The following is a 14,698-nucleotide window of genomic DNA, read 5'->3' on the forward strand; positions in this document are numbered from 1 at the left end:
CTGCTTTTGCATACCTAATAGGCTCCAGTATAGTGTCAACAACTTTTACATGCACTAGAAAACAAAAAACTTAGTGCGACTCGATTTATTGCAACAGGTGCTTTATTGTGGTGGTCTGGAACTTATCCAGCAATATCTTCAGGGTATGCCTGTAAAGGAGTATATAAGGGTTCCCTCCGTTTTTTTAATGGACAAGTTCAAGGAATATACAGTTTGGGGAGTTTTAAAGTTTTTCATTCATTCTGGTATTTCAGGAGATAAAACTTATCACATTGGCCAAATTAAGATGGATTGACAATGCTAATTATATATAGGTATCAGTATATAACCTACTTAATTACCTAGTAATGTATACTCCAGTTTTATATAATGAGAGAGATGACTCCATTACTCATTTTTGTCTAAATTTTTTTCTTTCAAAAAGATTTTTCTGGACAGTAACTAAAGGATAAAATACCAGTAAAAAGGGCTCTCCTTATCTTAAAACAGAAAATTCCTGCAGGGAAATTTCTATTTCTCAAAGTCTATATGCTGTAAAATACAGCAAATTTGGAAATGCGCTAAAAGAACGCCTGCCTTACCAGCAGTGGCCCTGGATAACCGCCAGTGTCTTGTGAGTTATACACTAACCAACCCAGGAGGGTATTTGTGTATGTGTGTGTGTACACCCTGCTTTCTAGGGGGAGGGGTAAAGAGAAGGAATATTCTAGCACAAGTATCCAAAGTAATTTTATAGTTTGTTTTTCAGATATGGTTTAAAACCTGATAAAATTGTGTATTGTCCCTGCTCAGAAGAGTGTTTAGTGAGCTATTACAAACTGTTGCCACCCTTTCAAAAAGGATGTCTTAGGAACTGGTTTTATTTTTGGTAATCACACCTGTGGAAAAGAGAAAATGTAGGTATTGCTGTAAGAACTGGCTAAATAGGCACATACTTACTAGCACCAGAAATGTGTGGGGATGGGGCAGGATCTCGATATCCCAGACTTTAGGAGCGAGTACTTGTTAGTAATGCTGAAATAGCACAGGACCTCTGATGGGTAGGACAGCAAAGAGGGCATATTTAGGGGCTTAAAGGAGTGAAAAATGACCTGTGGGCAAGGCTTCTGATTGCCTGAAAGTGTCTTATGTTTAAGACACTAAATGGGAAATCTGGAGGTCTGGTGGCTCCAGGAGGGCTGTGCAGTGTTGGAACAGTGAGGTTCAGAGCCACACTTCTCTTGCCTTCTTCCGTTCTGCCACCCTCAGCACAGCACTGGCTTTATCTTTAGATTTGTCCCCTCTTGGTCATCAAGTGGCAGGTATAGTTTCTTTTCTTGGGAAAGAGAACTTTTCCCACAAAATTCCCCAGCACAGTTCTCAGGGTCCCTCTGACCTGAATTGGATTATATGACCTCATTCTAGTTGTAATGAGGCTAGGGAAACTATACTTAACCTCTAGAATGGGGGTAGGCTTTGCCATCAATAAGTACCACGTGGGGCTTTGGCAGCTGGAACAGGTGCATTGCACATGATTATCTTGTTACTTTGGGAACACTTGGATAGTACTTACTATGTGCCAGGCACTGTTTTGAGTGCTTACAGGTATTTTATTTATCAGATCTTTGCAGGAGCCCCGAGGTTGGTGAACTATGATTATTTCCATTTTACAGATGAAGAAACTGAGGCACAATGAGATTAAGTTGCCCAAAGTCACACAGCTAGTAGATTACAGAGTCAGGCCCATGTTCTTAACTATTACACTTTGTTGAGTTGTGATGAAAATAAAACTCCTGAGACTACCAGGTGACATTGTGCCACATAGAACAGATATTGGGCCCGTTTGTCAAACAGATAGCTGGCAGCTTTGTGTCATAAAAGCACTGGATTTAGAGGCAGTACCTATATTTTGTCTTGGGCTCTAACGTCTTATTTGGGAAATGGAAGTAAGAATCCCTCTGTGGTCGATGGCCGGAATACATGAATAAATAAACATGAAATACCTGACACGGTGACTTGCATGCAGTACGGGGATGAGAATATACCTGAACCTTGGGTCAGAGGAGATCAGTAAGAGTTAACCAGGGCATGGAAACCATGGTCGTAAAACATGGTCTTTAGCCTGTGGAGGATTTGTAGCTGCCTAATAAATAGGCTATTGGGCAGCCTCAATGAAATCTAGTCTGTCACCTATGTTAAACATTTACAGAGAAATTTCTGTTATACGATTTTGTATTTCATATTTATATATTTCCTGTCTTTTGAAGCTATAAAATGGTACTGAAATATTTGATATTTATATATTTATTTAAATTCATATATGTATGTAGCAGAAAGAAAGAAGGAACTCCTGCCATTTGCAACAACATGGATGGAACTAGAGAGAATTATGCTTAGTGAAATAAGCCAGGCAAAGAAAGCAAAATACCATATGATATCACCCAATACAGGAAACTAATGAACAACACAAACAAACGAACTAAAGAGGCAAAGACTAGAATAGTAGTCAGGAGGGGGGAGGGAGAGAAGGGGGATAAGTAAGGGAAGGGTCAGGTCAAGGAACGTATATGAATGACTCATGGACATGGACAACGGGGAGGGATACAATTGTGGGAGAAGGGATGGGCTGGGAGGGGGGAGCAATGGGGGAAAAATGGGATAACTGTAATTGAATAACCAAAAAATAAAATTAAAATAAATAAATAAATAAAATAAAATAAAAATAAAAAACAATGAGTTCTACAAAGTTTACTCCTTAAACAACTCAGCCTAAGATAGGGCAGCAGCTGCAAATTGGTGTGTCTCTTGAGAGATGGCTGGCTAGCTCTGGGCTCCACTGCCCAGCAGAGGTGCGCCCACTCGTACCAGCAGCCCCTCTTCAAAGCTGGCCACATTACAGGAGAGGCTCAGAATGGGAGTCATAAACAGGTAGAGGTTAGTCTATCTTTTAAGACCACTTCAGTCATTTTGCCAGTTAGCTTAAATACTGCCTATTTAACATTAAAAAGAGTAATTACGAATAAAAACAAATAGTTCTCCTTAACTCTCAGGTCCCTATATATTTTTAAAGCATTTGAAAACAGTCTATAGCTTGAAAATTTTAATATGCTTCAAATGGACATCTGTGGTTTGAATTTACAAAGTAATACATGAAAGTTTATTTCATTTATAAAGCAAGTTATGTTTTAATATAAAGGAATTCCAAGTAATATTTTTATTAAAGAAAACACTTTAAATGGTTTCAGGAGTAGAAAATAAAAAGGGTCCTTTGAGTAACATGAAAATTTATAAAGCTTTAAGGAGACAGATTTTTGCCATTAAAGAGAGCATCACTGCATTTCATAGAAGCAGCCTTTTTAAATTATCACTGTTTCCACTTGAAATTCATTGTATCATAGGATGATGCCTCAGTATTTACCGATTAAGAATTAGACTTGGCAGTTTTCATTGTAGCAAGGGTATATTCAAAGCTGAATGCTCATGCTCAGTCAAAAATGGTAATGAAAAACATAACATCCATTTCCTTACCATATTCTTATCTGCCTTAAACTAGATTAGCAATACATAAAATTTCATGTTGCTATTTGACATTTTTTATTATTTGTGCAAATAGATTATGACCAGCTAATGCCTCTGACATTCAAGTAAAGGATGAATTCAATTAATATTTATTGAGTCCCAGCAGAGTTCATGGAACTCTAGTAAATACCAGAAAATGCAGCTTTGTTTGCAAGTGTGGAATGAGGTTGTAATCTGGAAACTAGAAGACAGAATTATTACTGAGGGAAGAGATGGGATTCCACAAGAGAATTGGTTATGAGAATTCAGTTTGAAACCTGGAATAATAATAAAATTCCCAATTTAAATTATATTTTCAATTCAAAATTTAATTTTCTTGCTGCTGCTAAGTCAGAGGGAGGAACAAATGAGATTTTTTTTTTTTTTTTTTTTTTTGGTACTGTGCAAACTTATTTCAAGTAAAATCTAATGTGTTATGGAGGTCACCTTTAGAGTGAATTGAATAACAGTTGGAAAAGATAAGCAACTTCCCAGAAAAATACAGCCCTTGGTGCCTTACCTTTGTAAAGCAGCTTATGACTTAAAACCCATCTGCCTCTGACTGAGCAGACAGCTTCGGAGTACTGGTCAGGTGCTCTGATAGCACACATGGAACATCTGTAGGAAAGGAGGGTAAGATGTTCTCTGGCCCACCAGCGGCTGGTAGAGGAACTGACCCATGCCTGGGCAGTTGCCTGTTGTGCTGTGACAGAGTTACTCTGGAGGATACATTTCTGATTTAGAAAGATAATTCCCACCTCATTGTCACTGGTGACCTGGAGAGACCATGGAGGGGTTTCCAGTCAGGAAGGAAGCAGTTGTAATATTGTAGCTGAACAGTCTTGTGGAATCTGTGGCTGTGAAAGTGGAGGAGGAGGAGCAGCCAGCCAGGATAGGAGTAGCAGTGGCTTTGGCCACAGGGGACTGTGGCCCTAGACTCAAAGGGAGGAGATTTTCAAGGAGGAAGGATCAGGTAGGGCTAAATGAGATGTTGGTTAGCAGGGACAAAAAGAGATTTTTGTAACCAGATCACTGGTACTTTTCAGTAGTGTCATTATTTCACTTTTTCTCAGAACAGAAGTAGGATCACCTGACCTGTTTCCACCATGGCTCTGTAGTCACGAAGCAAACCTCTCATAATCTGTGTTTGGAAAGTATTTCAGTTGATCACTTACTGAGCATTTGCTTTGTGCCAACATTAAATTAAGCTGCACTATCTCCTCCTGGTGGGAAGATGGAGGGAGGGGATGGTGACTCTGGGAACAAACATGGTTGATGTGTAGTTCAGAGGCTTGGAGCACACTGAGGCATGCCTGTTGGTCTGAGTGTCTTCAGATGCCATTAAAAACTAAAAATGAAAATATAAAAGCACTTGGGAAGGCCATCACTTTGCATGCAGCCTCTGGCCTTTAGGAGGGAGAGAAAGTAGGCCTGACTGATCAGATGTGGGTGATGTGGCTGACATTGGAAGTGGAGCCAGGTCTAGTGGCTGCAGTGGGTAATAAAGTCAGCTCGACCTTCAAGGCCCTTTCACAGGGAAGTAGGGGAACTGCTTATTTTAACCCTGTTTGTGCTTGGGGGCACCAGGAAAAGCTTCTCAAACTGGTTATAGCAGGTGCGTTTTCAGGTGCAACACCAGACTTCTGTTAAAATTTTAGGCTTATTGTGAAAATACTCTCTCATTGAGGTGATGTGATGATTAACCTGAGATGCTTTATATCTGATCAGAGTACCTGGCAATAGAAAAAATAAAAATATTAGTGTTAAAAGTGTGTTATTAAAATGCAGAGAGTTAAATTATTTCCCGATAGTTTATAAAGTATCCAAAGGAACTTGGAATGGAACAAGAAGCCACTAAATATCATTGTAAATACTTAGTTTACCTTCACTCATTTGGATTATCGGTATCAGTTGAGTTCTGGGATAGCCATAGTTAATAGAATCAACAGTCTCACTCACCATATTGAGGATTTCTCAGTGTAGCTGGCCTTCATGACTCAGTCCTATTTGAAATGTTACCTTCTTTTAAAGCATCCATCAACATCACGATGTGAAATAGGCCAGTAAATGCATTCTGGGCATGCTGCGTGTTCATGTGAGATGCAGTACTGCTTTTAACAACTTTTTTCTTTAACTCAAAACATTTTAACCTTTTCTTATAAATTTCTATTATGTATGCAGTTTAAAAGTCATCTACCAACTCAGTTCTCAGATAAAACACTAGTACGAAACCTTAAGGTAACATAGAAAGAAAATGGTTACCCACACAAGCAACTAACTAGGTGTGATGCCTTGTGTTTAAGATTGAAATTCCTTCTTCATTTTATGGCACAGTCCTAATTTCTTCTGTTTACTCATTGCCTTTTTTTAAGGGGTCCTTTGTGCTTCATTATTGTTCTTTATGATGTTGTCCTAGCTAAACTTCCATTTGCCTTAGGCTTTTCTTGTAGTCTAGGTCTCCCATTATTTTTATTGTCCACCAGCTACTCTTTCTGCATACTGATTAAAAGGGGTTGCTGCCTCCTGCTGCTGGCCACTCCTTCCACCAGTGTGGAGCTGAACAAGGAGCACAGTGCCCACCCCAAGGTGCAGGTCTGGTGAATTGTCCCTGTTTGCACAGGCATCCATTCTCTCTTAGCAGCCATTGTATGGATCGGTCTGAGTTTCCACCACCCTGGAGGTTTCCGTTTGGGTGTGCATGCTTGTCTATTTTTGGTTCCCTCAGCCCAGTTAGCTCAGTGATGCCCACATCCACCTGTATCCCTCACTAGAAAGGTGAGAAGATTACTGGGCTTGGTAGGAGGAGAGTGGAGTGGGGAGACGGTGGGAAACTGTGAGTATGGTGCTGAATGGATTTGAATGGTTTCCATCACTGCTTCTCTTAACTTAGTGTAAACAATTATAAACCATTTAAAAGTTCCTTTTTATTTTTAGACTTCTAAGTGATTTCTTTTCGATTAGGTTCAGTTGTAAATACATGACTTGATGAAATGTAGTTTAAGGAAACGAGTACTCACTAGTCTAGAGGTCAGAAGACTGTTCTAGTGCAAGTTTTTGCTACTGAACGAGGGAAGTGACTTGGAGCAGGTGTTTTAATCTCTGCACCCTGGTTTCTGTAACTAGAGATAGTAGAAAGAGATGCCCTTTCCATATATCATGGACACAAAATCATAACATATAAACATTCTATAAAAACATCCAGAACACATGATATTTATAATGATGATAATGATAACTAGTCTGTAACTGTCCTTTGTAAGTTTTTCTTTTTTTTAATTCCTCACCTGACCATATTTTAGAGAGAGAGGAAAGGAGGGAGGGAGGGAGGGAGGGAGAGAGAAACATTGATGTGATAGAACAACATCAATTGGTTGCCTCCTGTACATGCTTCAACTGAAATTGAATCTGTAACCTAGGTATGTGCCCTGACTGGGAATTGAACCCGTGACCCTTAGGTGTATGGGATGATGCTCCAAACAAATGAGCCACCTGCCCAGTGTTTAACTGTCCTTTTTACATACTGAAAATTAAAAGCACAACTTTAAAATGAGTTAAAAGAATCTTTTTTAAAGAATGTGCTTAGCAAGCCAAATGTAGTGAGTCAAATTAGCAGACATTGAAATCTGTTAGGAAAACCCATTGGGAACTTGTATTTACTGATTTTTCAAGGCTGGGAAGTTTTCATTCAGGTTAAAGGTTTGTTTTTCAACAATTCTGTGACTGCATGACTTTTGTGGTAACAAGGAAAATTTATGAGGGTGAAATCTGTCATGTAGGGGATCATATGGGCAAAAGAATGGGGTAGAGAACCCAGGACAAGTATGTTGTAGATGTGAGAGCAGAGGGGAGTCACCTGTGTCCACCACAAGGCTGGCGAGAAGGACATCTTAGTCAGGCCGGGAAGAAAGTTCTTACCTTATGTATTTGGAGCTAAGAGAAAATTTTCTCCAATCACTTGAAAATGGTGGCAACCTTGCCACAACAATTGCTGTCCCTCAGCAGATAGATGCTCCTGTCTCATTCTAAAGGTGTCCGAAGTTCCATGGACTTATATTGTGAGTCAACTTTAATCGCAGTTCCACTAATTGTGGAGGTAGTTGCAAAGAGAGCCCAATTTTGTTTGTGCAGAATGCCTTTCCAGTTAAAAAAAAAAAAACTTTTTTTAATGGAATGTGGAAATGGAGCTGTTTACAGTGCAATTGTAGAAACAGAAGTCATGTTACCTTGCAGGGAAGGAAGTGAGCTGTGTGGGCTTTATGTTAAGAACTATGGATGTTTACTGTTCCGTTTTTGTAATGATGAAAGTCTGTAAACTACCTAAATGCCCAGTAGTGAAGGATTGAATAAATCACATATTGAACAGGTCTGTACAATATCATAGAATGCAATTCACCCCCACCCACACATACACAATTTTATTTAAAGAAAACTCGTTTATATTGTTATGTACACGTTATTTTAAGCATGTTTATAAGCCCATGTATATAAGCATAGAAAATGCATGGCAAGGGACTCTTTTGTGGTGAAATACGCATAAAATTTAAGACTTTGACCAGTTTTAAGAGTACAGTTTAGTGATGTTAACTGCATTCACATTGTGCAGCCATCACTATCATTCATGGTAGGGAAGTCTTACTCATTTTTGCATGGTTTTTATCTTTTACAAGAATGTGTTTCTTTTAGAGTAAAAATTGAGTAAGACTATAACCTAAAGCTTTGCTCCAGTTCTGTCACACTAGACAAGTTTAACTTTTTTCCATCTGTAAATGAGGATAGTACTGTCTCATAGCATTGTTTTAGAGATCAAACAAATGGATATGTCTTTGTGTGTATTTGTATTTTATTAAGCTTTGTACAAAACAAACACAAGTGTTGGCTGTCATTTTTACTAGTTACGTGTGTGATCCTAAGGATGCGAAGGGTAAAATACAACTTCAAAAACCAAGTGAAGTGCTCTGTGTTGTTGTGCAGATTAGATAATGTACTACTAGATCGGGTTTATATTTGAAAGTATAAATAAGTTAATATTCTTAGTGGAGTTGACGTACTACTTAGAAGAGACTTACAGTCTTTGGAAGATGTATAGTACAAAGTATTAAGAAGAGATCATTTTCTGTGTTAGACTAACCTCCCGACCCTCACACAGTGCATCCTTGGCTCATTGCTGTTTTGACTAGATTGACATGGCCTGTGGTAAAAATCAGTTGATAGTATTTTTTTAATTCGCCAAAGGAAAAAGTTAGTAGTAGTGTTTTCTCATGTTTAAGGATTTTTCCATAAATTTATCCTAATTGTTAGTGCTTGTTATTGTTACAGGAGAAACTCCCAGAAATTTGGTTCTTCTTGCCAACACAGTAAAGAATTACAGATCAGCTAGTCTGTTAGTGTTCATGCAGGGTTTATTGGTGATCCACTTTCATGAAGAGAAAAGGCCTAGCTAAGGTGGGAGAGAAAGGCATAAGCAAAGCAGGGTAGGGGCAGCCAAAGGCCCAGGAGGCAGAAGTGTGCTGGGGTGGCCTGAGGCTGGGTGGCCAGAGAGCCAAGAGAGCGAGTCCTTTGTTCTGAGGACTTACACAGTTGGCGGGATGGGGGTGAGGGAGTTCCTTATTGATTGAGGGGTAAAGGTGGTGCCAGCTTTCCCCGGGGAGATGTTACTGCCCAAATGTAGGTATGGGTGGGGTCTGTTAGCCCGAATCCTTATCTTGCTCCAGACACTATTTGTTCATCTTGTTGTAAAACAGAATATGTGACAGGAGGCAGTAAATTAAAGTTGGGGCAGTTACCCAAAGTCATTTATGGGGTCTTTCTGTCAGCACTAGGGATTCCCTCGTAAAACAGATAGTGACCACAGGTAGGCATTTAACCAAGATTACTTTATGGGTTTCTTCCTTTGGGCCCTATGGACCCTTTCCTGCCTTTCAGGCCTTGGGATGAAAGCACAGTTTCAAAGGCTTTCTTTCCCAGGTAGTGGAAAGGACACACAGAATTCCAAGGACTTTCCTTCTCCCGTGTGATGTTGGAACACCTGGCAATGTTATCAGACCAGGCCCAGGGCCGCTGAGTCAGTGGTGAGACGTGGCTCCCTCCTCCCTGCCCTGATTTGCTATCTATCCTACCTGACATTATTACTTGGAAAGGCAAAGGAATTTAACTGTAAAACCAGAAATAATTACTTATTTCTTATTAAATTGTTAGCTTTGCCTTTTTTTTACTTTGTTCTCCTTGGCTGTACTTTGTTCTGGGGAGGACATGTGCTTTTGTTTGTGGGTTGAAATTGCAGATATCTAATATGTATAGTCATGTTTTCTGTATTGAATCAAACATGTCTCTGATGTAGATGTTTCCCTGTCCCCCACTCTTAAGTTTATGGGTTAAAGCGCCACTGGCTTACCTGTCGTTGGATTGCGTTTATTTACTGAGCTGATGTAATACCACAAAGATGTTTCTTTTGTTGTGTTTTTAATCTAGAATACCTTGTCCTTTTAAAACATTTTATTTCTGGATTATATTTAGATGATGTACTATATACTATAAACATCATGTAGGTGGAATGTGGAATGGACTGGAAAACAAAATAGATCTTCAAGAGGCCTAACTTCAAAATGAATGTTTCCATTTGAAAAGGGTTAGAAATGAAAACAAATTATTTTCATGTATGAGTCATTTGAATGCTTTTATGTTACAGTTGTGTCTTAGCTTAAAATTCTATGTTGTAAATTAGTAATAATTTATGCATTGCTTTATTGCTTCACCTTTCACTTGTCCATAGTGCTAGATATATGTGTAATACATAACATGATTCTGGTAATGTCATATCATTGAAAATGACTGAGAAATATTTGCAGTTTATCTCTTTCAAACCAACCTTTTGGGGGTTTCACACACTCTTTTATCAACTAAGTAGTATAAAATACTTTGTGGCAATTTATTCATTGAAATTAATAATCTGTGATTCCCTGAAACTTCAAACAGGGAAATTAAGATACCAATTTCTGTATTTCTACTTTAAGAAAGAGAAGGAACTTGTAGGTTTCTGTGGATTGAGGAAGAAATACCCAGTATGTGATCAGCCTTCCATTACTTTTGTCAAATATTTACATACCTGTTCTATGCAAGGCATCTCACTCAATATGGAAGAACTTTTAAAAGATTTGCCTTTTGACAAGTGTATGATATATCAAAGAAAGATCAAATGAGATTGTAAATTATTAAAACAGAAGCTCGATTGGGATATAAGTCCTGGAGATTGGAGTTGTGATGCTCTGGACTGTTACTTGGTTGTGGCCACAAACACTGACCTGTGGGAGATGGTCCACATCCTGGAATACAATGCTCGCAGGTTTCATCTCACCCCACTCCCTTACACTTTGTAAATTCTGCACTGATGTAAAAACGAGATATTTAAAAACGTTTTCTGAATGATAGGGGGAGTAGGAAGCTGATACAGGGTGTGGGCACCCCATCCGAGTTCCTTTCCCAGTACAGCTCGGTGGCTTGGTACTGCCACCGTGGAAGTGGCTGTCCTTGAATAATGAAAGGGTTTATTTCAGAGTTTTATGGATACTTCATGTAGGATCAGTTTACATAGTGTATGTTTGCTTTCTTTCTATCCAGTTGTTTTTCTTTATAGTAACTTTAAAATTCAATGTTTCAAATCATCAACATTTATTTCTAGGGTAGGTATTCGTGATATGAAGTGATATCCAAGACACACACATGCGGGGTACCTGTCCCGCAGATCCCTGACGCAGATGAAATGACTGACTCAGAGGCGAAATGTCTGAGAAAAGAGAAGGGGAGTGCCTCTCGGTGGAGGACATTGTTGAACCTTCTTTAGGTCTGAGTTTTTATTAGGTTGGCAACATGCAGAAATACGTGACTTCAGGAGGCAGCCCCCCTCCCAACTATCATTAGGAAGGACAAAGAGAAATATGAATCAACATAGTAATAAGCGGTTCAGACTTTTAGGGCCAGAGTACATTGCAAAAGTTTAGACTACACTCTTGGAGTTAGACATTCCATTGATAGAGAGTAGGAGTTACACAAAGCAGAACAGGCTTTACTAGTTTCAAAGAGCACATTGCATTCTTATCTTTATTCCTAAGACCTTCTGGAGTGTGGGAACGGTTGTGCAGGAACGGGAGCATGCCAACCAGCTTGTCCTTAAGACATATGGGCCCGTGGGACGGTCCCGGCTCAAAGAGTGGTCACAGTTTCCAATACCATACAGTCCGGTCTCCCACACATACACGCATTTCTGAAGAGGTGTTGTAAGGACGTGGAATCAGATCCCAGGTTAGCCAATAAACTCAAAAGTAGTGTGTGTGTATCTCATGAGGTTTGGAGGATTAAATGAGTTAATATATGCAAAGTACTCAGAACAGTGCCCAGCACATAAGGAAGCATCAGGATACAGAATAATGTGAGTAGTATGATACCATTTGTTAAAAAAGGGTTGTGGATATATACCTAGAATGGGTGTGTGTACGTAAATATGCACACATATATTCTATTTCAGTATACAGAATGAGTATAAAATATGATGGGTAAAAGTTATTTCTGGAAGAATAAAGAAAACTAGAAATGGTTTTTTCTGAGGAAGAGTGTCAACTTTTTGACCTGTTCTTCTGTTTTTTTTTTTAAATCATATATGCATTTAAAAAATAATGCCATGTTTCAAGTACTAAGAGATTTTACTTTAAGACAAGACTTGATATTCTTCTCAGATGGCCCTGCCGAGGCACCAGTGACCAATGGGAACACGGCCACAGTGCCAGCTCTGAGCGATGATCTGGACATCTTTGGACCAATGATTTCTAATCCCCTACCTGCAACTGTCATGTCCCCAGCTCAGGTACGTGGTAAGAATATGGTTTTACATAATCACTGCTTAATTCCTGAAAAGTTTCAAAAATTCAATTTTGAAAGAATTCTGAGCAGTCACTGATTTGAAAGCCAGGGGTTGGCAAACTAAGCCTGAAGCTTGTTTGCAAACAGTTTTATTGGCACACAGCCACTCGCACTTATTTACATATCATCTGTGGCAGCTTCCACACTAAAAAACAAGTTGAATAGTTAGATACTATATGACCCACAAAGCCTAAATATTCGCTGCCTAAAATTTGATAACTTCTGCTTTAGGGAAAAAAGTGTTTACAATCAAAGAGTAGGAAAACTCAGACTATTTCTGCCTTGCCTGAGATCAACAAGGTCACTTCCCTCTGAGTCTATAAACTGGGTGTGTGTCACTATAGACTGGAGGTCAGTAGTTCTTTTCTTATGCTCTGTTGAGCCACCTCAAGACAGTGTTCACTTCTGGTTGCAGGAAAACTGAGAATAAGAAATTCTAGGTAATTCAGTATCCATATTTTTTATAAAGATAAATTGTTTTAAGTTAGCCTTAAAACCCTACTTTACCTTTTTTATTTTAGTGATTTTTAAAAATGATTTAGAGGATAATATTAATGATCAGGATTTTTAAAAAGTATTAATGGTAAAGAAATTTTGAGTTGCCTTCTGATTATTACATGGAATTTTTTTGGCCTGTATTCCTTTTTTTAAAATAATAAATTGTTTAGTACTTTATATACTATATATTTCAGCTTTATTGAGATGTAACTGACAAAATTGTAATATATTTTAAATGTATAACAATGATTTGATATATGTATACATTGTATGTTTTTACTTTGGGGATGTGTGAGAACACAGGTTCTACTCTCTTGGCAAATTTTAGTTATACAATAGAAATAATCAATTGTAGTCACCATGTTATGTTGTTATTTAGGTCCTCAGACCTTATTCATCTCAAGCTTAAAGTGTATACCCTGTGTTTTTATTTGTACCTGGAAAGAGTTTACCAAGCCCCCTGTATTTCCTCTACCCCCGCCCACAACTGTCACTATTCTGTTTCTCTTTGATTTATTTTTTAAATACACATATAAGTGATATCATGTAGTCATGCAGTATTTGTCTTTCTCTGCGGTGGAACATATGAACTTTCAGGAATATGGGTTACTCTTAAGCATAAAACTTTAAGATTCTATTTTAAATTTATGCTTTACAAATAAACAACCAATTTGTTTCAACAGCATAATTTTTGAGGTAAAATATATCCTTTTCTCTAGAAAAACTGAACCAAATGGGAATTATTTGGATGGAAAGTTTTAGTACGAAAGAAGTTATGTCTTACTGAGAAGACTAATTACATATATTTTTATTATACATAGTTATTGTTATGATAGTCATTATAATTAGCACTAGAATTGAGCACATGGATTTCTTAGGAATAATTAGCTTAAATGGATCTTTATCAAAATTGTCTGCAGCATTAATGTTTATTTGCAGAAAAGAACTTTATTTTATGGCTGAGTCCCTTCTCCCCCATCCCCATTACATCGAGGAACTAAGTGTTGTTACTGATGTTTCAGTTAACACTAATTACCTTATGAATTTATGCAGGTTTGGGTATGCACGTGATAAAAAATTGTCTAATGCTGTGGCTGTAGAAAGGGAGTACTTAGGATATTTGACAGTCTGAATATAAAAAGCAATTTCTTTTGGTCTAGCATTCTAGTGAGGTTGCTTTATCTGCTAGACTTCTTTAGATGTCACTGGGGCATGAGAGTTGCTTTGCAGCTGCTTGGAGAATTGGGCCCCCACATCTGAGGCTTCGCTGTATGACATATAATCTTTCTGTTCAGTGTCAAAGCAGCAAAGGGAACAATGCAGACTTCATTTAACTGTTAATTATAAGTGCAGCTGTGACAGAAGTGTGCATGGATAGCTTTTTCTGTCCTGAGGGGTTGGTCTCGTGTTCATGCCTTGGCATTCTGCATCACTAACTGGTAGAACAACAGGGCTATTTTTTTTTTTTTAATCATACCTAATTCTTTTTTTTTCAAACATTGGTTTTGAACCAAAATTGTGCCAGTTCTATTGAGTCCTGTAAAATACTTGGCGAATAGGATTCTTATATCTAAATTACATGTAAAGATTCAAATCCAGATGTATTTTCAAAATAATATCTATGACATGGAGGGAAGCAAGTTAAAGTGTACATTTTATGCATAAATTGGTAATATATAATTTACTAATTTTGATGGATATTTACTATGTGAGATTGATTGGACACCAATGAGAATTACTGTTGACCCCTGAA

The 14,698-nt window shown here is 38.2% G+C and overlaps 1 protein-coding gene across 2 annotated transcripts in view; it reads left to right on the forward strand.

The window, feature by feature from the left end:
- SMAP1 (small ArfGAP 1) overlaps window positions 1-14,698 on the forward strand; it is a 150,990-nt gene that overhangs the window by 127,043 nt on the left and 9,249 nt on the right. For both annotated transcript variants that reach the window (XM_090282648.1, XM_090282649.1), the window contains one exon: window positions 12,264-12,391. In XM_090282648.1, coding sequence (XP_090138774.1) covers window positions 12,264-12,391 — 128 coding nt within the window. The remainder of the gene's footprint in view (window positions 1-12,263; window positions 12,392-14,698) is intronic.

Source organism: Furipterus horrens, unplaced genomic scaffold (assembly GCF_987537825.1).
Source record: "Furipterus horrens unplaced genomic scaffold, mFurHor1.1.pri manual_scaffold_6, whole genome shotgun sequence".
Lineage (NCBI taxonomy): Eukaryota > Metazoa > Chordata > Mammalia > Chiroptera > Furipteridae > Furipterus > Furipterus horrens.